Source organism: Aptenodytes patagonicus, chromosome 7, assembly GCF_965638725.1.
Source record: "Aptenodytes patagonicus chromosome 7, bAptPat1.pri.cur, whole genome shotgun sequence".
NCBI classification, from domain to species: Eukaryota; Metazoa; Chordata; class Aves; order Sphenisciformes; family Spheniscidae; genus Aptenodytes; species Aptenodytes patagonicus.
The window spans coordinates 14,474,737-14,500,787 of NC_134955.1; the positions used below are offsets into that span (position 1 = coordinate 14,474,737).

The 26,051-nt window shown below is 35.6% G+C and overlaps 1 protein-coding gene across 1 annotated transcript in view; it reads left to right on the forward strand.

The window, feature by feature from the left end:
• PDE3B (phosphodiesterase 3B) overlaps window positions 1–26,051 on the forward strand; it is a 96,167-nt gene that overhangs the window by 53,971 nt on the left and 16,145 nt on the right. Inside the window, exons 2-5 of the mRNA XM_076344062.1 lie at window positions 17,061–17,111; window positions 18,003–18,251; window positions 22,295–22,437; window positions 25,590–25,696. Of these exons, the coding sequence (XP_076200177.1) occupies window positions 17,061–17,111; window positions 18,003–18,251; window positions 22,295–22,437; window positions 25,590–25,696 (550 nt within the window). The remainder of the gene's footprint in view (window positions 1–17,060; window positions 17,112–18,002; window positions 18,252–22,294; window positions 22,438–25,589; window positions 25,697–26,051) is intronic.

The following is a 26,051-nucleotide window of genomic DNA, read 5'->3' on the forward strand; positions in this document are numbered from 1 at the left end:
AATTCAGGTCTCTGTGTACATCTTTGCAACAAGGCATGCATTTGAGAAATGTGATATTTGATTTGGACTCATACTCCAGGAAATAAAGGCTTATTAGAGGAAACATCAATAATTTCCTCCAGTGAAGTCCTAAGCTTCCATGCTCTGGTGGCAAGTTGGGAAGGTTTCTAAATCTAACTCAGGCCCAGTTAGGACATGCTATAAAGGAGGGAAAAATAAGCTCTGAAAAAGAATTGGTATCTAACCAAATTTAGCTCAGAGAAAATTGTTTTTCCCTCTTCCCTGGGGAAACAGTCCTCTTCAGTTGAGCTGTGTCAGAGCTTTTGATCTACAATATCGGTCCAAGCTGCCTTCGTACATGGACTACTGTTAAATCTCTGTGTTTCATTGCCTTCTTGCCTTACTGTGAAGAAGTACTTGGGAGCAGCTCTGCTTACAAAGTGGCCACAGAACCAAAGTCTGTCTTTATCACGCTGTTAGTTATAGATTGCTTTTTAGTTGTGAAAACATTTAAATAGTTTAGCTTTTTGTGGTTATGACAGGTATCTGTTGATTCCCCCCGACCCCAACATTTTTAATTTTCTTGAAATGCCAGATTTGTTCATTTTACTACTGAGAGGAAATGCTGAAACATAACAGTGGTCTTCCTGCTCTGTTAAACTTGTATATAATTCCTCTTTGTATGTGTGAAAGATACTGTAGGTATGTGCATATTCTTTCCAAGGAGAGAAGGAAGTTGGAATCTGAGGAACTTTGGAATCTGAAGATAGACATGAACTATCTCTTGCTGTAAGTGTTCAAATCAGAATTATTTTTTAAAATAACATTAATTTTGGGAGGATGGGTTTTCTGTGCTCCCACATAGTCCATAGAGATGAGGTGATTTAGAGCATTCCTAGTTAGACTGCATATGACATAATCTAGAGCAAATATTTAAAACATTCATTCACACATACTCTCTTTCAACTAAAATTAGCTTCTATGAAAAGACCCAGACATTCTCATAAAAAATAGGCTCTACAGTAAACCAGTTGGTAGTTATGGGATGGGTGCAGAAATTACTACAATCTGTTCTGTACTATGTAAGTAAAGAATGAAAATAGTCCCTTTGGGCCTAATATTTCATAACTTTGTGTGTATCCTGTTTTATCTTCTGCTGTTAAAGCTTAACTTGGCTGCTCTTACTTATTCAGTGTTAAAAGATACTTTCAGCAATCAGTGGCATAATTGAAGCACAGGAAACAGGCAACTGCCATCACAGAGCTCCAAAGTGAGAAGAGTATCCTCCCTGTTTGTATTAACCTGGAGTTAGTAATAGGTCTTTAATGAGAGTTACCATTTCTGACTGATAACCTGCATAACTGTCTTCACTGACCAAGAAAGCACCACTGCGTAGGTAGACCTGGAAAGATTCAACTCATAATGCTCTGAAGGAGAGAGGGGGTTGAACTAAAGGCAAACTGTTGTGTGTGGGTTTTTTCCTTGTAAAAATGTGAAAGCAGGAAAAAAAGAAACAGCAAAGGCTGTTGGTAATTTTCAGGTGTGTTGGGTTTGTTTATTGTTTTGGGGTTTTTTAAGTGTCTTCCTCAAAATTTGAGAGAGGTTTTTGGTTTGTTTGTTTGTTTTTCCTGCCATCTACTTCCTACTGACTGATCTCTGGGTCAGAATCCCTGGTAATATGTATGGCAATTAGCCTATGTTTTGCTGATCTAATTGCCCTTACAGGCCTGCTGACTGTCCTTGGCAGAAACAAATACAAAAGAGTTAGTATGAGCAGGCAGATTGAAAAGGATTAAAAGAAAAAAAAAAAAGGAAAGGCAAAAAAGGTAACATAAAAGAAATCATTCCTTCTTTCCGTATATTTCAGACAAGGTTCTGTCAATCTATTTTTGCATTTCTGAGTTTATGGCTGCCTGACTTTAATCTTTTGTTTGAAACATTTGATCTGTAAAGTATCTTTATTTTCAATGGCATCCATGACATATAAACTTACATGTCAGTGATTCTCTTTCCAATTCCACTAGCATAAATAGAACTTTTTCTATATAAAATTTGTTTATTTCTGCCTTAATTACAGATTATTTGCTATAATACAGTTGGAGTGAAGAGGCAAATATTCTGTATCTACTTACCACTACTTTTCAGGGGAATAGGATATTGGTTATCCTTACTTCATAACATTCCTGGTTGAATATGAGAATTAAAGTAGTTTATGTTATGCTATTTGCAGTTGGGCAAAAAAAATGCTATAGTGATAGACATGAAGAAATCTATCATGGTTCAAAAGAACAAATACCCTTCACTTGAAGATTTGCTGTTCTCCACTTTCCCTATCATATGACTGTCTTTATTTAAGAGGACGTGTAAACTTATGTTTAAAAACATATTCAGGTTATTTGATCCAGTACAGTGGAATGCGCTCATACGATCACCAGCCATCACCATCAAATTAAAAAATAAGCAATTATGTAGATAGAGCAGATCATGGACCTTTGTGTGACAATCTGAGCAGTCTGGAATATGCATTTAAAATATTAATTAATCCTTTTGAAAGAAAACAGCAGGTTAAGGAATGGTAATCCAGAATCTCACCACAGTATTAGTCCTTCTTTATTTGTCTCTTCCCTCCCTCAAGCTGCTGTTCATCTAGTTTCTCTCCAGGCAGTAATAGTAAAACTGTTGCAGGGTAAAGAATGGGGAAAGAACTGAACTTGTTTTCATTTAGGACTGTAATTAGTAATAAACACCTTTTAATTTAAAATTTCAAATACAGCTTCTGAAGGTCGCTGGCTAGTTTTAAGGAAAGCGCTAATCTCAAGAATTCTTACACAACTTTTCTGAATTTAGGTTCTTTTAAGCTATTCGGTGATATGATGTTCAGTTTAGAGGCATATACCTTTTGCCTTTTAAAGCAGGTATAGTTATGGTTGTGACAGTGCCTGTCATCTTCAGATTAGACTTGCAATTCACTCTGATCTTCAAAAAGTAGGTTCTAATTGGATGTGCTGATAGTAGATTCATCAATGTGTTTGTTTAGTGAAGTATAATTGTAAGCAAGTTCTCACCTTTATTGGCTTGCTCTCTGCAGCTTGGTTTAGTTTTGTGTTTATTTTAATATTTGATGTTGCATTCTATTACTTGGAGATCTGTGCTGCTTTTCTTATTTGTCACTATTGAACCTTCCCGATTATTTTTAGTTACTAGCCTGATATTCACATTTTGAAAGTGTAAAGAGAAATGAAGTTGAGATGCATTAAATGAAAAAGCAAAAGTTCTGTAGCTTACTTTTTCAATGGATTTTCTGAGCATTATGCAAGATGATGTTCTAGTGTGTTTCTTCATCTATTTTGTTGTTACTTAGTTTGCTGATGCTGTAGTATGACAGAGGTGATAATACTGTTAGTGCAATTACATGTTTTAAGAAACGTTCATAATGTGATTAGATACTTTATATACCCATTTCTGTAGAGTTTGTGTGTATATACATATAAATGTATAAACATGTCTGTACATATATATGTATATAAAAAGTCTGAAAAGGAAATGTAATAGAGGTTTTCCAAGGTCTTTGATCTGTCTTGTATTTAAATTTTGAAGAAGGTACATCCTTAGTTATTGGTGCAGGAGGGCTAGATCATTAGTGCCAATTATTCTACAAAAGGAACAAATGGATTAAGTCATATTTGAGCCATAATATAAAAAATATGGTATTTCTTTTTAAAGGGAATGACTGGGTCATGTGGAACTCTCTGGAGGGAGTAGGAGGCTGCTGCCCTTGGGAGCATATTGGGGGGGGGAAGAGGAGAAGCTTCCAGACTGCAAGAGAGGAGGATAAATAAGATTTACAGAAAGGAAATGGAGACCTGTAGTTCAAAGACAGAGATGGATGAGAGGAGCAACTCCATAATCAGGCCTCAGAAGGAAACTTCCCAAGGATACAAAAGGATAGTACAGTTTGCTGCAACTAGGAAAATTGTTAAGATGGGTCCATTTTTATAACTACTCACTTTACATTAATTGGAGATGATATCAAACTGGTCCACCCAGCCCAGGCTTTTTATCTTTAATTATAGCCAGTAGTAGCATTTGTTTCAGAAGTGGGGTTTTTCCCCGCTGGGGTTCTCTGCCATGTTTTGTCAAATTACAGTTTGGGGCATCCTTAGCTAGAGGGTATGTCTGGGCTGTGGTGAGTAGCCATGGATTGATCAGTCTGTGTGAACTTTTTTTAACATCTTTGGTTACATTTAGTTTCTGTAAAAACCTGCAGCAATGACTGCAATAATTTAATTACGTAGTGTGTGAGAAATACCTCCTTTGGCTTGTTTTAAGCTTGCTGCCAGATGATCTAATTACATGGCCCTCATTCATGTGCTTGTGAACAGTACTGACTAACCATTCTGTATTTACCTTCTCCATAATGTTGGTAAGTGTAGAGTATTGTTATAACCCTCTGTTTTCCTCACACTTGAGGGATCCCAGTCTATGTAGCTCCTCACAGTAGAATCTGCTCCATATCTTTGATTTCTTTTATTAGTCTGTCCTTTTTTATTTCTTCTATACTTCTATATCTATGTGCAGCACTCAGACTGTGGGTGTAGCATGGATTTATGCAGTGACACTGTTTTTTCTGTATTGTTTGATGTTCCTTTTCACATCTTTGAGAACTGGGCTGATGCAAATGACTTCAACATCTCTTTCCTGGTTGCTATTGGTGTAATATGAGCCCAGCTTAATATATAAATAGTTTAAAATTTATTTTTGTTCTCAGCATTTACTCATTAGTTAGTACTGAATTTCAGCAATGTCTTATTGCCTATTTACTCGCTATATTAAGATCTTTTGGTACTTTTTCACAATCAACTCTATTTCTGACTATCCTCAGGAATTTTGTCATCAGTGCATGTTGACACTTCAGGCTTCTATTGCCTTTTCAATTCATTTTGAGTGGGTTGATTAAGATAGATCCCAGCTTGAATCTTTGAAGAAGTTTCTATTGGCAATTTTTTTCTTTTTGTGAACTTTCTACTCTTATTCTTTACTTTCTATGTTTTAACAAATTGCTAATCCAGAGGAGAGCCATCCCTTTCTTCTCATGTAAACTTGATTTCTTCAGGAGCATTAAGGGGAGACTGTGTCAAAGGTTTTTGTTGTTTTTTGTTGTTGTGTTTATTTTTTAATCAAAGTACACTGGCTGGCTGGTTCACTTTTATTGGTGTGTGCAGTCTGTTCCAAAGAGTCCAGCAGATTTGCTGGGCATGATGTCCATGTATGAAAATCCTACTGATTTTTGTCAATGGTTCATTTAAATGGTGCATCTATAAATTCATTTTGTGGGGTTTCTCCCCCCCCCCCCCAGTTTTTGGCCATTTCCTCTGACAGTTTCCCCACATTCTTCTGGATCCCTTTAAAAGCTGATGTTATAGCTGCTAGTTTCTAGTCCTGTGGTACAAGACGCAACTTGTGATTGGTTATATCACATTGTACAGATTTTACTCCTTTGAAGGTTACTATAATACAATCTTATCTATCATGTTGGATCAGGCATGATTAAATATGTGATTATTTATTTTGGCCAGTCTATCAGTCTATCTCCTAGTTTAGTTTGTATGTGCTTTACAAGGGTATTTGATTAATATATACGTTTTGAATGTCATAAGTTAGCTGATACATTAAAAATACTGAAATAGAGAAAAAATTCTAATTACAATGTTTACACTGAAATGTAGCAATTAAATGCTGTTGAAGATATTTGCTATATGTATTAATTTTAGAATGAAATCTATAATTCCTGTAATGAAAACACCCTTTGTTTTTAAAGCATAAAGTGTCTAGCTTTCAGTTTAAAAAAAAAAACCCAAAAACAAACTATACAACTATTTGCCTTTTTCATAAAGATTATGAGGGTTTTTTTAAATGGAATAGCCAATTACAATGGTCTGATAGGTGTTGTAAAAGCTTTTCTGCTTGCCTCATTGGGACAGTATTTTTCTAGTCAAATATTGCTGGGAATCTTGGCATCCCGTAGTTTTTCTATGGCTAGTGTTAGTTTTCAGTTCTCAGTATTTTCCCCTTTTTCTGCTTTAAAAAAAATAATCAAAACATATGCAGGTTCTAGGAGATGCTAGTCGAGAGTTGAATTTGTTGATAAGAACATAGAATTAGCCACAGATGAGCGTTGACTTGTTTTTGTTAGGGTCATCTCATTAATAGCTATTTTGAAAACATAGTCTGAAAGAGACTTCATAGCAAACACATTGAAGGCTATTAGAAAAAGGCTGAGAAATGAAAAAATTAGTGGTGTTCCCCAAGGAAAAGTTACTTTGCATGCATTTATAATATTTGATGGATTTATTGGGCATGCTACACTGCAACTTTATTGTAAATAATACTTGTCCCAAATGGCAAATTATATTCTCACTGCCAGTATTGTTCTCTGTAGGCATTTATGTAATTTTTACTATTGTGACGATTTTGCAAAAAATGTCTTGCAGTTTAAAAGAACATCCCAATACTTTTCTGCTTGTATAGAAAAGACTGGTGAGCTATTCTTATTTTCTTACAATCACTGGAAGACACTTGACCCGTCTTGACCTCCTTCTTTCATATTAGTTTCTCCATCTGAGTCATGCTACCAAAATGAAAGGAAAAAAAATAATTGTGTTAAGTCTGGTTATTTTTAAGATCAACTCAACCAGATATATCCCAAGGTTTGATTTTTTTTTTTTTTTTTAGGGGGGAGGGTATCAATTTCACTCATCAAAATCGTAGGAAAGCCTATTACAGAAACAAAAGTCAGTAGGTTACTTAGAATAAGGAACAAGTCAACTTTACTATTTTTCACAATTCTTTTTTGTGCTAGAATTTCATACGCCTGTATTCAGAAACCTTTGCAATAAGAATGTTGTACATAACTGTAACTTGTGCTTTATGAACAGGGTAGCAAAGTGGCTTAGAAAGTAAGTCAAAACACTGGAGTGAAAACAGGCTTTTGGATATAATTTTCCATTACCTTTGTGTACAGTAGGTTATACAGTTATATCTTCAAGTGTGGGAGAGTCCTGTGATAGTTTGAACAGCAGAATGGAACATAATTTATGAAAAGGCCAATGAAGAAAAGAACCTGTAGTTTTGGAGATGCTGACTGTGGGACAAAGATGATTTTTTTCTTTCCTGGAAGTGTACCTTTAGTTACCATATTAGTAGAGTGTGAAATTCAGCTTATGTCTACATAAAGTGAATCAATTTCAGGAGGATGTGCTATTAAAGGTTATAAAAAACACATAGCATTTCACAATGACTTCTGGAGTTTTAGGGTGTTGCGGATTCTTTTTTCTTCTTTCAACTGAAATCTGAGCTTGTTCATCCCTCGATCGTTCATAGAGAACTTTTTCACAACAAGGTTAGTAACTGGTAACAACTACCAGAGGTAGTTGTTGCGTACTCTCTTCCTAGACAGATGAGTTTATCACGAGGCAAGGTGGAACGGTGTATGTGACCCTCCCCATACTGCTAGTGGCGATTCCTTTGTTCACTTCGCACATGCAAGATAAGCATAACATAAAACAGCTATCTATGCAAGACTCGCCGTTTGGGGGACAAAGTGGATCTCTCCAAGTAGTTTTATTTAATCTAGTCATCATCGAATGTTACAAGTAGGAAAGCATCGTTGTTCTTTCTTTTTCATTTAGAACACCATCACAGCGTTACTACATGGAAAAAAAATTTCTACATTCTTTCACATCTGCTGCCGTTTGAGTTTTTTCTCAGCTGCTTATGAAGCTGCCAACTAAAGTACTACTTAACATGGATACATTAGAGAAAAGTAAATTGGCACTTTCTGTAGAATGCAGCAGTTTGCATTCCCTTGTTCTTCTCTGTTTCTGACAGCAATCTGTATTACATTCTTCTATGTTTCGATATTTTTTTTCCCCCCAAGAGATCTCGTCTTTTATTTCCTGGCACTTCAACCAGAAACTTGTACATTAAGATTTTTTTTAATACTGATTTAACTTTTGCTAACACAATTGCTCTTATAATCAGACTCATAATTATACTATCATCTGTTTTTAAATTATTGTTTTTAATTCTTTAGCTTGAACAACTGAGAATTTAGTTAGTTCAATCCCCATGTATGACTTCCAACCACAGCACTGCAGCAATATTTGCTTTCCTTTATGACATAATATCTTCTTTGGCTTCTTGACCATTTCTTTCAGCTTACTTCCCTAACTTCAGTCCCTGTAATGTTTCTTTTTGGGTCATCATCAAGTTATTGAACGCTGATTTGTGTAAAGGTTGTACCTTGTGGCAATTTTGTAAATAAAAATCCTTAAGACAACAATTAATGCAATCAAATAAAAAAGTGGCAGTGTTTAGAGAATCAGAGGTTTTGTTACTCAGAAGGTGCTGTGCCTCTGAATGAACTAGCCTGGGGGATTTGAAAATACAGCCTCAGTCTGAAAAAAATTGTCTTGTGCCTGAAGTTAGCTGGAGAGCAACTATAAGCTTTTGCAAAAACAAATCGTTCAGTGGGTAGACTGCATGAAAGCATTGCTGATTGTTTGCTTCCTCACTGTACGAATTTGGCGTTGACAGATCAGAATGAAAGGGAACTTTGCATAATCTGTATTTAACTTGTGAAATGCCTTTGTGTATGATATTGGATCTGTCAGAAGTTTACGTGGATTCTGAAAAGATGATCAGAGAAATGCAAAGGTGAAAAATCTATTGACCTTTGTAATATACAGAGGCATACAACATATGGCTCCTTGAGCTGTGTTGCTGGGGCTGAAAACATTCTGAGAATAAGCACTCCCTACTTAAGAATATTCTTATCTTGAGGTGGCTGCTGTTGTCAGTGGCAAGATACTGGACTAGATGATCATTTGGTCTAATTCGTTTGATGTGAACTGTTCTCACATTCATGTTAATTTTTGGCTAGAGAGAGTTGTACAGCTTAATTTTATGCTGCTTGTTTTAGAGGGGACTTGGGGAGAGAGGAGAAATGTAAGTATTTTGATGAGATTTTAAAGAGAAAGTTGTGATAAAAATCTTTGAAAAATTCAGTACCTCCTTTTCTTCAGCTCAGTGCTGAAAAAAAAACCACCTTGTGGTCATATGAAATAGTTTCTCTTTGTTTGCTGAAAAGAAAAAGATCTGAGATTCATTCTTGTATCTCTAGTGTAATAGGTGGAAAAAACCCACTTGATTAAAAAATTTAAGTCAATAGAGGGGGAAATCGGTTCATCTCTAGTAAGTGTTTTTATTTACTGCATTGAGAACATATCAGCATACAGTAAAATGCCTCAGCATAAGATTTGTGCACATCCTTTTATTGCAGAAAGATAAAATTTAAGGTTGCTCTCTCCGTCTGTTCCAACACGATACATTAACAGTGTGTCAACACAGCAGTAAAGGCTTTTACTATGTATGATTGTAAAATAGTGCCAATAGGTAAATGTGAAAAGGATGTTTTTTGAGCAATTTGCTTTTTGTAAAATAAGCACAACTTTATAAAATGGTTTTAGGTTTTGGATGACAGTAAAAGAAGTGCAGAATGCCAGAACACCGAACAACTGTACCGGATCAGAGCAGTAATCCACCTAGCACTATTTCTTTTCTTTGATGGTGATTAGAACCACATGCTCTAAAGGAAAATCCTTATAATGGGCAATTAAAGGATCTGCACATAGCAGGGTTTTTTCCTCTGCCCTCCCTCCCCCAGTTGCCATAAATTACTGGTTGGCCTTTACTCTGACGTGCAAGTCTGACAAAACCTAGAAGGAACAGGAAATGACCTAAGTGTGGTTTTAGCTGGTTTTTTTCATTACCTACATAAGAAGAAAAAAAAAAGATCTCCTTTCCCTTGATAGGCAAAACACCTTTAAGAATCTTTTTGAAACATTTGAAGATCTTAAAAAATATTAAAAGGAAGATCAGAGCAAACATAACAAGCAATAAGAAAACTGAAAACTTTTTACAGCAGGCAAAGTAGAAGCTGACCTGCTGATATTCCTGGTTACAAAAGCAGAAGTAGCATGTCTTTTTAAAAACAAACAAATGAAATGCGTAAAAAAGAAACAAAAACCAAAGCAAACAAAAAAATATTTTTCCTCTTGCAGGGAGTAATATGAACTTTAAGAATAAGCCTGCTGAAGGCTTGTTTGAAACTTTAGCATAACAGTGGAGCATTTTTGCTCTGTTTTTGTATCTATGCTGAGGACAAAGTTACTGAAAACAGTAACTAAACACATGAAGACTCTAAAGTGACTTGTTAAAGTTTCCTTAGGTGCAGCTCTTGTTGAAGATTTGTATTTGCAGGAAAGATCAGAATACTGTGGAGTCTGGTGAAAACATTATGGTGGCCAGACACCTGTACGTTCCAGTGTTGTTCTTACGTGTCCAGCCAAATATGTTGCAGGTGCTATTTAAGGTATAGAATAGTATTTACTAAAGCAATTAAGTAGAAGCAAGTCTCTTTCCATTGAAGGAAGATTTTACGCTTCTTAAAAAGGTGAAGATAATGCCTTTTATGAAAGTTCAGTAGAGTCAATGACAGAGTCTAGGATAGGGGATATGACTGTTTCTTTCAGTACATGTATCCAAACCTCAGAACCATGAAAGCACACTCAGTTTCTCTTCAAAGATTGTGGCTATTTGCAGACTTCACAACCTATTAGCCATTTTACAGCCTTGGATAAATAAATTGTATAGAGTCAGGAAGTGATAAGTATTAGGATTCCAAAAATATCCTAGTTTTTTCCTGTCCCCTTTATTTTCATGGGAAGGCTTAGTGGGTGGAGAAATATCATCATGACTCTAAATGCCTTAAGTATCATATTGAATGCTTTTCCAAGTGCTGTATTTTGTCTTGATTACAATAATCTACTCAAGTGGCTATTGTTTTGGCCTGCAAGATTTCACAACCCAACGTTGTCTGTGTTATCTAAATAATGCTACCTCTACTTTGACAGAGTCATTCTTTGGTTGCATCACCTTTAGTCTCATACTGAATATAACTTAACTACTTAATAACATACTGTTTTTCAAAATCTACCTTTTCTACACAGGGAGGGAAAAAATCCTAATAAATAAATAAACCAAGGCTTCTAGGTTGTATACTGCTGTGTTTGTTTTTGTGTCATTAAATTACATGGGTTTAAAAAGCTAATTGATTGTAAGCTGTTACAAAAGACTAATTTAGAAATAAGAGCAATGAATCTAGCATCAGTCTTGTTTGAAAGGCAGTCATGAAAAGAAATTATATGTACTGTAACCTTTTTCATATTTTACAATAAATTAGTTTCTCATCTGGTTGTAGAATTTTGCTTTTGAATGAGGTGATTTTTTACAGAGTTGATTTCTGAATCAAGTTGCTATGGTGTTGGTTTCATTGTTTAGTTAATTCTATGCTTGGTTGCTATGGAAATACTTATTTACGGAGCTAATGCCTAATGGTGTCAAACAGATGCTACTAGCAACTAGGAATCTCTTATATTTGATCAATGAAAGAGTCAGAAGTAGAAACTCATTTTTGTACTAATTTTTTCTCCATTAAAATTTTGGAGCATGGAATGTGAATGGGTGGTGTCAAATAGGACAGTTTTCTTTTCTTAACCAAGCATTAAAGCACACGCTGAATCTCCCAAATAGTATCGTCATTGAAACTAAAACTTCCCGCTTACCTAGTTTAGGCAATCAAACATCAATGTTGCAAATCTTAACATTGTGTATGGCCTTAAGTGGTGTGCACATTTCAGCTTAGGGTATGGAGCATATGTATTAGTTTTATTCTAGTTTTAAAATTGATTTTTAGATTTCTAAGCTCTGAAACATTTTTTGTAGCCGTGTATTTTAAATCTCTGCATAAGTATGAATATTGTCCTTAGTATAACTTTGCACAAACACAAATAATTCTCAAGTAGCTAAGATGATATGATTTTGTATTTTATAAGTTAGATTATTCTGAAAATATCATTACAGTTATCTAGCCAAATATAATTTGAGTTGAACATTACAGTTTAAAAAAAATTGTTTAAAAATGCTTAGTGTACTTTTATAGTAATTTTAGTGGTTTATAACTTGAGAAAAGTAAAACCCATAGGCTTTTATTGTGCTTAAACCTTTAGAAGTTTAAAATACTCCTCAAACATAACTTTAGCCAAACGAAGCTGTGGCACTCATGCGAAGAAGATCCAAAAGAACTCCACCCTCCATGGCATCAACTTGCTTCTGAAAGACACATCTGTTACAGGCCCTGGAAACACTGGCTGCGCCATGATAGGAAAGATAACTTCTCATATAGAAAAATGATTAAAAACAAAACAAAAAACCCTGAAGCTCTGCCAGTTTTCATTGACTATCTTCTCCCATTTCTCATCTGTTTTTAGTTTATTTAGATTATAAGTTTCTCAGAGGAGCACTTTTTCCTTTTTCTTTGTAAAAATTAATATTGCTTATTCCTGTTGCTGTTTGAACTATAAGCTGTATTAGGGAAGGCCTTTATTACTGTTACCTTGTGCACTTTTTTAACAAATGTTTCTGATGTTGCTAACAATGTGTGCTTTGCAAAAGTGCCATCCTTAAGTTTTGGTAATTCTTGGGTTGATGTTCAACAATCAGGGCCTTTGCCTCTTTCCCTGACCTCCCCCCCGCCCCCCCCCGCCCAGTGAATAGATGGATTACAAATAGTGTCAGATAAGTTGATTCTAAAATTCTTGTGTTCAAATTGCATGGCAGTTCCTCTGAGTATATGGAAATACTGTTTTCATTGTTTGAGAAAATATAAACAAAGGGTAATATCTGATGCCTACTGTCAATTTTCCTGCATGTTTCCAGTAAGTGGTATGTATTTAAAATCTCCTTAGATTTGACTAAACATCCATGGAACTGAATATAGTGTTCAGTCTTCAGAACAGCAACTCTGTGGAGAATTTGTTGAGCTTTAACAGCTTTTTTAGACTTTAAAAAAAAAAATGTATTTCCAGTGATGTAAATTCCTTCTGTTGATACTCTTAGCCTGTTTTGAGTGACATGTTTTAGTTTCACCTAAGCCCATCACTGGCTAAAACGGTGACCAAAATTGGAAAAGGTCACCTGTACTTAAAGGGTTTTTGTAAGTTGGCTTGTCTTCTTTTTAACTGTGTTGAAATTTATTTCATAGGCTAAATAGATTCAGTTATTATAGTTAAACATAATACAGTTCCTGACTGTTGAAGAACAAGGCATAGTACTGTGTTATGCATGGGTTTTTGTTTTGGTTTTTATTAACTGTCCTTCAAAACCCTGATCAGCTTGACAGGCAATTATATAAAACCAGGAAAGTGTGATCATTGCTCTTTGGATGGACTGGGAGACTCTGAGGGCTATACACTTCTCGCCTTTCAGAAGTTCATCTGCAATATCAGAGTCCACTGCAGTTTTATTTTCAGAGGAGCTCCCAGATGTGTGATTGCTGTGATGTTGGCACTGACAATGGATGCTCAAAAGCCAAAGTGTGTGAGTTGCTAAGCAGAGGTTTGAGTTGTAGCTTGGAACTTTTATGACTCATGTCCCTCCTAGGTCAGGTGTTTCTTGTTGGAGGAGGTGAGGAAGAATGTTATGTGCAATGGATTACAAAATCTTAGTATTACAGAGTACAGATCTTTCTGCAACAAGTCTTACGGTTGCAAAATCAAAAATTGCTGAGGCTCTGCCTAAGACCTATTTTAAGGTCTGTTGGTCTGTTCACATTAAGTCAAAATAAACTGTATCCTTTTTACGCCTGTTGTAAGATTAATGCAACTCTGGGAATACTTTGTAACTTATGTTGATGATCCACAGTAATTAATTAAAGCTTTGACTGCCAAACTCTCAACAAAAATAATGCCAAAAATGCTGCTTTTTTAGTATTCCAGAATTAACTTGCAAGGCATGGAGTTAGGCTAATTAAACCAAGTCTGGTAGGTAGTGAGAAACAAAGTACGGTTTCCTTACAGTTAGTTTCTGAGTAGAATGGCAAGGAGTAAATTCTTCTTTAAACAGAGAAGTTTTTGTAAAGAAGCAGAATTTATCAGCTGTTAACCTTTAAAACTGTCACCCCCCTTGTCCCTCAAACCATTTCAATTCTGCAGAAGGTCTGTTAAAGGAATATGCTGCTGGTTTCTGTTCCTTTCTCCCGAAATTGTGTTTGTGGGGGAGGCTTTCTGGATTTGAGTGCCATCTTGTGGTGTGTTTGTAAGCATCTAAGAAAAGGTAATAAACCCCCCTTTCATTATTAACCTGTAAGGATTTGATTAGTATAGAGATGTACCAAGTTGTATTTACCATGGAAAAATATTCATTGTATAGTGATCTGCATTTTTTCCATTGTGCTTAGTAGAAGAGATTGCTACTTTGTGCCTAAAATTTTCATCGGCTCATTTTAATTACTTCAGGGCTTGTTCCATGTGCCACACATTGAAAATTTTACAGCTAATATAGACTGTGGTAGTCTGCTAGCTGTTTTAGTATACTACATCTGTTTTCTCTCAGGAGATAGAACTTCTAATTGATGGTGATGTATAGTGAATTAAAAAAAAATAATCTGTTGGCAACATACAGGTAAACTTAAGTTCTGTTTATTTCAAAACTGTTGTAGTTTCTTTGCTGTAAAATTGCTATCAGTGGAGAAGCTTAAATCTTCTGGTTGAAATGACAACAGAAAATTTTCAATCATCAGTCCAAGCTGTGAAACTTTTCATTTAAATAAAATTGCACATAAAATGGTGCCCTGCCATTTAAAATATCAAACCATTATTTGCATTGGAAGTAGATTTTGCATGAGCTGTGCACATTATTTTACCTGTGTATACTGGGTGAGTATGGGACACAAGATATAGCAGTAACAGTTTCCATTGAATATTTTCTGCCTCTGCAACTTTGAGCCTATTTCTTTACTATGGCAGGGCAAAAGCCAGAAGGAAGGTTTTGAACTTTTTTAGTCGTACAGATTGACCCCCAAAATTATAACAGTATAGCTTATGTGAGCATGCATGTGTGTACATACACGTACACAGAAGCTCCCAATGGCTTAAAGGATGAATAAAGGAGGTTGCATCAGTAAAAGTAGTTGCAGTTAAAGGTTTGGTACAGAAATGTTCTGGAGTTGGCAAGAGCATAGGTATTTTATTAAGATCTCATTTATGACAAATAAATAAAATTAGCTAACATACTACATATTTAAAAGAAAAATAAAATATTAGAAGAGCTGGGGGAAGGGAAGCCTCTTTTGTGTCCCCTAATGGAGGTTACAAGATTGCAAGCAAGCTGACGCAACTTTGTGGACCATTAGTATCAAAGGTTGCTAATACAACTAACAAAACTCATGTGGACATCTGATCTTTGTTGCTGGTTGAGTCAAAAGTCAATGAAGCAGGTTAATGCAGGCTCTGTGTCTGAGCTTAGGAGGATAGAATGAAACCAAAAGATTTACCTATTTTTGATACAGTAAATAAATGTCAATCTGGAAAGAGAAACATGAGAATGAAGAAAACCAAAAAAACCCAACCTACCCAGACGGACAACTCATTCTAGTTTGTTATGGAAGAAAAACCCCTTCATCTTTCCAATGATCATGCTAAAACCAAATGCATCACGCAAAATGGGTATGGCCAGATAACGTTGGTCATTATCTTAATGCTTGTCACTGGCAGGCTAACAGTCATCTCATATGACTAGTTTAAAAAAAAAAATAAAAAAATGAGGAGATGGTAGCTAGATTAATCAAAAACCCAAAAAACTCGAATTCTTAATTCTTGATTTAGATCTGCTTGCTTTACACAGTATGACTTTCTAATATAGCGTAACTTACTTCCAGTTTAAGCACATGCTTAATGATAGATCACTTTTCATAGCAAGTGGATGTCATGATTTATTAGCTTTAAACATGGTTTAATGGTATCTCAATGAAGATAACAAGAGAAAAAGGGCCTTTAAGTGCTGTTCTTTCCTGGGTACTGCTGACATGTCAGTCTGTGTTTCTTTATCGACACTTTCTGCACCTTCTGCTGGACAAGTGCCAGCCTGGAACATTGTGTTTTCTCCGTGAAAGACCTGTTAGTCTTACAGGAACAAAACCAAACATAGTTCTCGCCTATAAAAATAAGCAGAAGAACATACAGGACTGCAGAATATGAACTACCGAGTGGGCTATTGGCACTTCATTTGTGCTCTGTAGCTACGGAAAAGAGGAAAATAAAGGGTTGTCTTTATATTTGTTTAATTTGTGAATGCATGTTGTGCAAATGAATTAATTTATCAGAGAATAATTAGAACCTGTCAAGAAGTCATGAGGACTGAACACTTTTGAAACAAAACAGACATCTGAATTTCATTTCTTGTATATTGTTTTTATTTTCTGTCAGTATTGAAGAAAAATTAAGTGAGTGCTGTTGACGTACTTGAAGCTGATAGCATCTTCAGATGGTGTTGCTGACGTTCTTTTGTGGGTTTGGTGGGTTTGGTGAAGTTATTCAAACATGTAGATTTGTAACCATATTCAAGTAAAACCTAACAAAACCTCCTGCAAGAAAATGCTTTTAAAATTACCGATTTTTAACCTGAGATATTGGGGAGCTTTTTGCCTTTTTAAAAAGTAAGTGTTAGTGTAGTGCTTTCTGCACTGTATTTACAAAATTGCTACTGTTTGGTTCTGGAAAGAAAAACAATTAAAAAATATATTGGAAGCTTTAGGATAGGTTTGCTTTTATAAGTTGAGGTGAATAGAAGCAGGAAAGCACTGTCACCACCTAATTTGGTGTACATGTTAAATGATTTGTAAACAATCCAGAAATATTGAAATAAGGCCATATAATTATTCTGTCATCAAGATCTCTCTGTTGCATGCAATTTCTTCGAACTCTTCTTTAGGACTTTCACTGGAGTAGCATTAACTGAGAAAATGGCCTAAGTTACATATGAAAACATGAAGGGAGAAGCATTTTATATTATATCACATAATCAAGATTTATTCCATTGTTGTTTTTCGGAATTAGCATATCACCTGTTACTCTTCTTTTTTCTTTTTTTTTCTTTCTTTACAGATGATACTTTGGGACTGGGATTTGAAGCAGTGGTACAAACCCTATTACCAGGTCAGTGTATTATAAATCTAATTGTTCTTTTGTGAAATGTGATTGAGTACAGAGTTCACTGTAAACTGTCAGATTTCAATTTTTCTGTTGATGTTTTATTTAGCTAAGTTGTCCTAGTACATTCTAGGTCTATGTAGCAGAGGCTTGATATTTAGCAGTTCTGACCAAGTTGAGAGGGATCTACTTTCTGTGGTGTATATGAGAACAGTCTCAAACCTAACTAAGATGGGAGTGGGTTTTTTTGAAATGTCCATTAGCATAAGGTTAGGGAGTGATTCCCCAGCAATGTCACCAAACTCAGGTCTACCAGGTTCTCACCTTTTTTCTTGATTGCTTGTTTCTCCCCCTCTCTCGTATCAGCAGTGGCATCTAATCAGCTATTGCTGTTCCTGTTCAGAGAATTATGCCAAATAAAAACTAGTCACTTTTTTGACAGAATTGTTAGGATTTGTTTCAGTAGAATCGGGGTTAATAAAAGTAATGAGACTGTGGAAATTGCACCTTTATAAGGGGCTTATAACAGTTTGGCCACCAAAATTTCTGTTGATATTATTGGAAGAGATAGATTACTAAGTTTAATTCTGAGACAAGTTAATGGAAAATTGAGATTAAAAAATTGTCACCAGTTCCTTATTTTAAATAGAGGAAAAATAAACTGAAAGCTAATGTTGAATTCTGAAATATTTTTTTATTGTGTGGGGAAAAAACCCGCAAAAATTGGTGTCTGAGTAAGACTATACGTATATATTTTCTTTAAAAGAAAAATAACATTGTATTGATTTTTTTAATTTATTTTTTAAATTTGCAATGGATAAGATGCTTATTTAAAACTTAGAATACTGTGAAATGTTTTGACATGTTAATAGTTTGCAACATTTCCATCTATTCTAGAATGCTGGCAGTGGAAATGGAGTTGATCTTCCAGTACTAAATGAGGCTCGGAGCATGCTAACAGACCTCCTGACTGACCCATCACTTCCACCACAAGTGATTCCTTCCCTTCGAAGCATTAATAGTTTGATTGGTGCTTTCTCAGGCACATGCAGGCCAAAGACTAGTCCATTCACACCATTTCCTGGTTTCTTCCCATGTCCTGAAATAGAGGATCCTGCTGAAAAAGGAGATCGAAAGCTGCTCAAGGTCAAATGACTAGAATTTTCATTCATGCGTGTTGCAATTTTTAAAAAAATTATCATGGAAAATTCATCTGGAAAGAATGCTCCTGTACGGATAGTAGCTTCTTTACTGAGTACATGTGAACTACATTTAAGGTCGAAAGAGAGCAGCTGTGAAAACACATTGAATGAAATGTAGATAGGTACCAAAATGCAAATTCAAGTGGTTGATGGATAGACAGGTAAAAGCAGTGGTCTGCAGTCTGAACACATGATTCCTCAAAATAAACACAGGATTAAAAAAACTAAAAGCAAATATAAAATGAAGATGTTATATTCTCATGATGTGGCACAAACAAGGCTGTTCTTGATTTGCCCACATTCTTGATCTAACAATTACTGTCAGTGTGGCTTTTTCATTGACCTTTTCTTCCAACGAAATTTACTCTTTGTGAACATCAAACTAGCCATCCACAGAAGCAAATCGGCTATGTAAAAGGAAAAATATCTCTTCTTTCTGTGCAGCACATCAAGTTATGGGACCAGTGTGTAAATCTATTATCACTTCTCCATTATCTAGGGTAAATAAGTGAAAGCAAGAATGTAGTTACTGTATGACATGTTAAGGAACATGGTAGAAAAACATTCAAATATAGCAACTCAGCTGCAGTGCACCAGAGCTAATAATTCTAGGGTAACCTGGTATTGACAGCTTGAGGCTGTTTATTGTGGAGGCTGGTCTTGGGATGTCCCTGTCCTGTAGCTGCTTCCATTTCCAAGCAGTGGGCAGCTTGGCCCAAATTGATCAACTTGTTGGCTTAGTGTTTTGGAGCCAGATAAACTGCCTTGAGCCAGATTCAGCCTCTGAAATATCTGTTGGGAACCATTGTCAAGACAAATGCTTTTGGGGAAAAGCTCAGTGTCCACAGATTACTCTGTGGAAGATTCTGCAGGATCATTGCAGTATGAAATTTCTTGGAGTATCACATGGTTATCTGCAGAAATCAGTTGGGTAGGGATCATAATCATTCACCGTATGTTTTTCTTTGTGGATTTTTTTTAAAACTACTAAGGATTGGTATACCAATGTGAAAAATACAATGTATGTGAATGTGAAAATGTAGCTTACAATTTTTTAAAATTTCTATATAGCTAGTCAAATTGTTTGAAATGAAAAATACTCATTGCTGAAGATTGGTTATAAAGTGAGATTGAAAGATTATGTTTTTTCACAGCTATTCTCTTTTCCTCCTTCCTAAAAGTAACTCTTCCTTTAAGTTTGGGGGTTTTTCTGTATATTAATTTACCTGGTGGATTAAATAGTGCTTGTCACTATCATTCAATGAATGTTTGACTTTGGTATATGTTTAGGGGTAAGCCGAAAGATCTGCCCCTATGTATGTTACTGTAAGAAAGAAAAAGATTTCTCTCTCTTTCAAAAACCAGGTAAGTCAGTGCAAACTCCAGATTATGACACACCAAAGAAAATCATAAGAAAGTATTTCTTCAAAATGGGACCTTTCAGACTATATTGAAAGGTTCCCATTCTCTCTTTCCCTGATTTGGAATATAAAAGGTCTCCTCCGTATTTCAAACAAGTTGTTTCTTTGCTTGAGGATTACGTACATCTTTATTTCTCTTCCCTGACTGGCTTCCAAAGTGCGTTCAGTTATAATTTTTTTTCACTTCTGATGAGGAACTGCCTGTTCTCTTTGGTGGAAAAAAAAAGAAAAAACAAGGAAAAGAAAGAAACAGAAACTGGGCTTCAGACCTTGGGCTAGCAATAACTGGTTATCTAATACTAACTCTTCACTTTGAGTTTCTTGGTAGTCAACAACTTGGAAAGTGTAAACTGCCCAGTTGGTGCTATTCACTGATCAGTCTCTTTAAATTCCTGAAAAAGAAAAAGAAAATCTTAGTCAAAAAACATCTCGGGGCTGCTCTGCAATGGAAAGACTTTTCACTTCCATCATGACAGGACTGTCCCCAGATTTCCTAGCGTATGACAGTAGACTGCTTGCCAGATAGGTGGATTTCTGGTGTGATCAACAGTCATGATTTTTAGTTTTCACACTTCAGGCAAGTAAAAGTTGTCTGGGCAAGCACTTGAGTATCCACGTCCCTTGTCTCCTGGCCTTGTTATTGCTGGTAACTGAAAGTCTTTTCATAATAACTTTGATTTCTGGCATGGTCTAAATTGTGTTTCTAGAGCAACTTTTCCCATTTGTATAGTGATTACCAGTGACTTTGCTAGCATAGAGTGATCTGGAGTTCCTTAGTCCTTTGCTACCCATGTTTTCTTTATTCTCTGCTTCTTTATCTAATAGGGGAAAGTTCTGGAGATTTGTCATATCCCCAGTGTTCCCTTGTTCTTACAGTAGCCAGGAAGAAGAAAAAGTAAGCGCAGGTGCTGGGGCCTTCTTTCCATATTGTGCACTTGTTTTGGAGAGTGGACCTTTCTCCTCCAATGTTGGGGATTTTCAGCTGTGCTCCCCATGTTGTAGAGAGCACTCAGGTTAGATTGATGTGGTCCACTAACAGAGAAGTCCACTCTAGCCTGAGACCACTACCACTGTACGATAGCACACAGAATACGCTCCTCTGGTTCTCTTTCTGGTAGGTCTGGTTAAGGACTGCTGCATGTTTCTGTGGGCGATATGGTGGTCTTATTCTGCCTGTCCAATTCCACCTTTCTGGCTGTGACTACAGCTTTGCAGCAAAGCAAACAGAGTCGAGGTACATCCCATATCAAGGACTCAAAGCAGTCTGATTTTTCAGGGTAAGAGGCTGTACTCTTTTCTGACAACACTTTTCATTTTTTTGAAATATGTAATAGCTTTGTGAGTTAAGTATGATCTTTGACCACCTGATGAAGCTTAAAATTGCAAAGTCATTATTTCTGCCAGACTTTTGAAGTGATAGTATCCAAGGGTCACCTGTCCTCACACGTGACCCTGCAGACCTTACTCAATACTGCAAATATTGCTTTGGATTTTTTGTTTTAAACATTTTTTTCCTGGCATCCTTTTTACTTTGCAAGGTCTGATTACCCACATCTGTATTATGCAGAAGAATCGCCTCCCCGCCCTGCTCCCTTGAATGGCCAAATCTAGGGATGAGTTAACAAGTGGATTGTGGACTGAATGCAGTCACAGAGATTTTTTTTTTAATTATTATTATTATTATTATTATTTGTTTAATATACAATGCATAGGTTATCTGTGCAATGGATGCAGATATGCCAGAGCTGGCTTTGCGGTTTCAGTTCAGTGATCCTATCCTTTCTGTTAGTTAGGTTCTACTCATTGCTATTTAAACATGGATATACTTTTCTGGGGGTATTTCAGTAAGGCAGAGCTAATAAGACCTGAGTTATTTCCATACAGGACTGTTTGAGTGCCATTGCCGTGCTTTGCAGAGGGCTTTGTGTTCAAGTACAGTGGTGATTCCCAGTGTTTGGGCTGCAGTGTGCCTAAACTAACACAGCTTCCAGGCTGGGAGTGGTGAGGTGCCTGGGAGGAAGCTTCCCGGGTCCTGTGGGACTGGTATGAGCAGAGAGGGAGCCTTGATGGACCAGAACTGACCCTGTGTATTGTGCATCACCCTTTCCACAAGTTTCACAATACTCGCACTGTCAATATTTAGCATCTGAGTTATCGAAATCTCAGGCTATCCTGAGAGCTAGAGAGCTGACTGGGTAGTCATATGATTGGGATGTGTAGAAAAAGAATCCGTAATCCTACAGGAACTCTCTCTAGAAGATCTCCATTTTTAAAAGCTCTGAAGAGTAATTGGTGGACCACATGGATTTCGGAGTACAAGTATCTTTACATATCTTAATTTGGGGAAAGAAAAAAAGAGATATGAGAAATAATTATTCCTAGTAAGAAAAATAATTTGATTGCATCTTTTTGATTTTTCTTGAGCAATGAAAGTGAATGTAAGATACCATACTTACTGTTTCACTATAAAAAAATTAATAATAAAGAGTCTTCACAAACAATAAATAAAATTTTAATGTCTGTTTTTAATTACATAGATTTTAACCATGGTTACGTTACTCAACAGGGGTTAAATAGCAGGAATAGCCTGCCAACACCACAGCTGAGACGAACTTCAGGAGTTTCTGGCATTCCACCTATAGAATCAACATCTTCTAGATGGGAACGGAGTAACAGCAAGAGATCTCATCAGGAATATAACACATCAGGGTAAGCACTTAACCACATTTGAAGGGCAATAATAAATGTAGCCTTTCTAAAATATTCACGTGTCTGATGTTGGAACTTGGCAGAGGAAGTATTTAATGTAAAATCTTGTGAATTAAGTCTCCAAATTTTGCCATGGAAAATGTTTCAAGTTAATTATATACTACACTTCATAACTCTGATCTCAAGTAGAAATCAGGTAATTGTGAGGCTGAATGGCATGCTCTGTCATAGTAAGTAGGCCTGCATATCAGTTTTAGTAGGAAATGAAGAAAAAAAAAAAAGTCCAACACATACGACTGCAAAACAAACTAGTTTAACCTCTAAACCTTTACTGACTTCCTCCTTCTCCTTTTTACTTAAGATATGTATCACTTTTCAGCTTCCATATACCCCAAATTTGTTTTCTAATTAAAAATATGATATAACTTTCTTGCACTTGGTAGCCACTGTTGTGTCTATTACAACATTTATTATTCCTACGGTCATCAAGCAAGCAGTAAGGTAGATTAAGAAAGTAATCTCTTCTCTACTTGTTAGTCAATATGGTGCAAATAAAGCTTTTATTTCCAGAATTCAGATTACATTTTGAATTAGGATTAAAATAAATGTACATTTTTTTCTTTTTGCTTAATGTTATATATGAGTGAAACTTCACACATTTAGTTTGATGTAAATGTGTATGGCTTTGCTCAATTTCTTGTAAGAGAAGTACAACACATGTTTGAAATTGTGTTGCAGCTTAAACCTGTAAAAATGTGTGTTGTTTTGCCTTTTTTTTTTAAATACTTAGTATCTCTTAAGACTTTAATGGTTTTACATAGGTCATAAGGAAAGTATAATAGATGCGGTTTTTTTAAAGAAAATATGAGTTATGCTGATAACTGATAATTACTAGTAGTGAATGAAAGTTTATATACACGCGTCCAAGAATTTATTTATCAACATTATATTTAATTTTAAAGTGAACCATTTAAATAATTTGGCCCTTGTCAGTGGCTTTTTTCCCCTTGAATAAAATATGCTCTTCAAGTTTTTACATAGTAAAACTTAATTGTGATTTGTGTATAAAATATAATTGAAGATACTAGTAGTAGCAGTAGTAGTAGTTTAAAGATTGTATTTTCATGCTGATGTAGTTATCAGTGTTTGAAAGAATCTCCCCAGTTATATCCACTGGAAATAACCACAGACCAGAGAATTGCTTTAAACTACAAACCATGGGACTTCAGTTTGAGGCTCAGCACTTCTGGTGCAGACGCAGTGTGTTTAGAGAGGGTTTCCTTACAGCTCCTACTGACCAAAGAACCTACTCAAGATCACCCGATTGAAAGCAGCAATACCAAAAACACCCTCGCTCATACTCTGTCACTTTCAAATTATCTCTTGACCCTGATGACTAGCACTTCTAGTTAGTCATGTTCCCCTGCCGTGCTCCTGTCTGCCTCCATACAGCCCTAGAATATGTGTTTGCTTTTTTTGTGGTTTGTGTCATGCCCTTCAGAGTTCTTGCCAACACTTGCACTGTCCCTGTCTCCTTGCATCTTCCACTGACTGTTCTTTTCAGGTTCCCTTTAACTTCTAACACATAATCATCTCAAAATCCCCCATGGGTGCTTACCTTACAGACAAGGTTAGATGAAATAGCTGAACTGACATAGCTGTTCCTGCTTCCAAAAGAGGCACTCCTGCATTCCTAGAGCACTTTGTGCCATTGGCTGTGGCTCTTGAGTCAGCCCCTTGATTTGTCAGGAAAAATACAGTTTTTCCTGCCTTCGGGAACTGATTCAGCCCAATGAAGGACCCACTGAATGTTAGAAGAAAAGCAAGGAGGAGCAGGCTAACAGTAAAAAGGGAGAGTGAAATAGCAAACTGTTCACTAGGAGGAAAGCTTATAAAAAATGAAAATATTTTTTTACGTACAATGACTGCTTTCAACTGAATTCTAGCTGAGTTGAGAAAGATATTACATAGTGATACAATAAATTAATATTGCTACAAAATTTGATTTAATGTTCCAGAATTTTTTTCTCTCCATCCAGACAGTGTTCAAAAGCAACTCTTGAGAGCTGCTCTTTTATTTGCATGCAAATTCTTGATTTGGTTTCTCATTCACACACTAGTTCAAGATGAACTGACCTTGCTTTATATATAGTCTTCCCACACTAAATACTGTTGCAGCATTTTTATGTGCTTTAAAAGTATATATGTAAGCTATGATAGCTAAACAGTGTACAAATAGTGAAAAGTTCAATCTATCCCAGTTGTCAACCCAAATATTTTTTAAAGTTGACTAACGTGTCAGCATCAGACTTCAGAAGAATAAATCTTTGTTTATTCTTTAACACATTTTTTTATATTTGTATATTTAAACAAATGATGAGAGATCAAGTATTATTTCTATATTTGACTTTTGTTTGAAATCTGATTAAACAAGATTAAATCTGGTTTGGTAAATACTGTTTTCCCATACTGAAATGAAATAATTAGTTTTACATAAACTATTTTCACTTTAAAGTACATGTATACAGTTATTTTTAATTGCATATTGCATTTTTGTTTACTAAAGGAAATATGTAATTGGAATTTTGGAGTGCAATTTCATGCCTAGAACAGCAGATGGCATCATTCAACAATCGAGTTTAACGATTTAGCTACTGAAGTACAATATGACTATGTCAAAAACAGCTTTAGTTTTAAGATGATAATAAATAAAATGATTAATTAAATATGCAAAATTGATTTGAAAAGCAAGCCATGGCTGCGTAAGATTGGTTACTTTGGAAATACCATGACAATCTTTTAATCTTCTCAGATCTGTTAGAAAATAGCCTGCTTTGTTAAAACATTCAAGAAAAGTAAATACCATGTTAGAAAGTAAAACCTATGGCCCGTGGTCTGAATATACTTACTGTGTCATTTTAGGACTGCATAAAGTTTTCTGTTGCTTTCACCCAGTACCCAGCAGTTTTTATTCCATATAATTGACATATATTGTCTAGCTGATCTTGAATTCGAGTTCTTTCTAGTACTCTTTTTCTTGAATGGTAGTGGACCTGTAACAGAACAGTCTGGCCGTTTTATAAGCATTTTATTTAATAAAAATGGAAGACAAGGTAGGAAAGAAAAAAAAAATCTTACTGTTTTATTTTCAGCCAAGGATCTCATTCAAATGGGTCTTTTGGTGCAAACTTGCTGACAATACCAAAACAAAGATCATCTTCTATGACATTGACTCATCATATAGGTCCCAGACGAGCAGGTAAGATCATGCAATTTGTATAGCTTAGTGGCAGGATGTCAAGGTAGTAGTTAGCACATCATGTATTATAACTGGTGTTTTTTTCATGTAAATGTAGTACTAAAAGAACATCAGCATGTTGCATATATTTAAAAAATATTTTATTTTGAATCTGCTTCTGAGAATACTCAAAATTACAGTTAACATCGGCTTTGTAGAAATCTCAGCTGTTCACCTAATGCATGTAGCTGCAAAATGTTATGACGTTCAGTATGGTTGGTACCTGTTGAAAATTGCAACATGCACATACATTAATAAGGGACTTTTTTTTTAGTAATTATGCTTTTTGTAATAGAACGGTGTCACTTAGACGCTC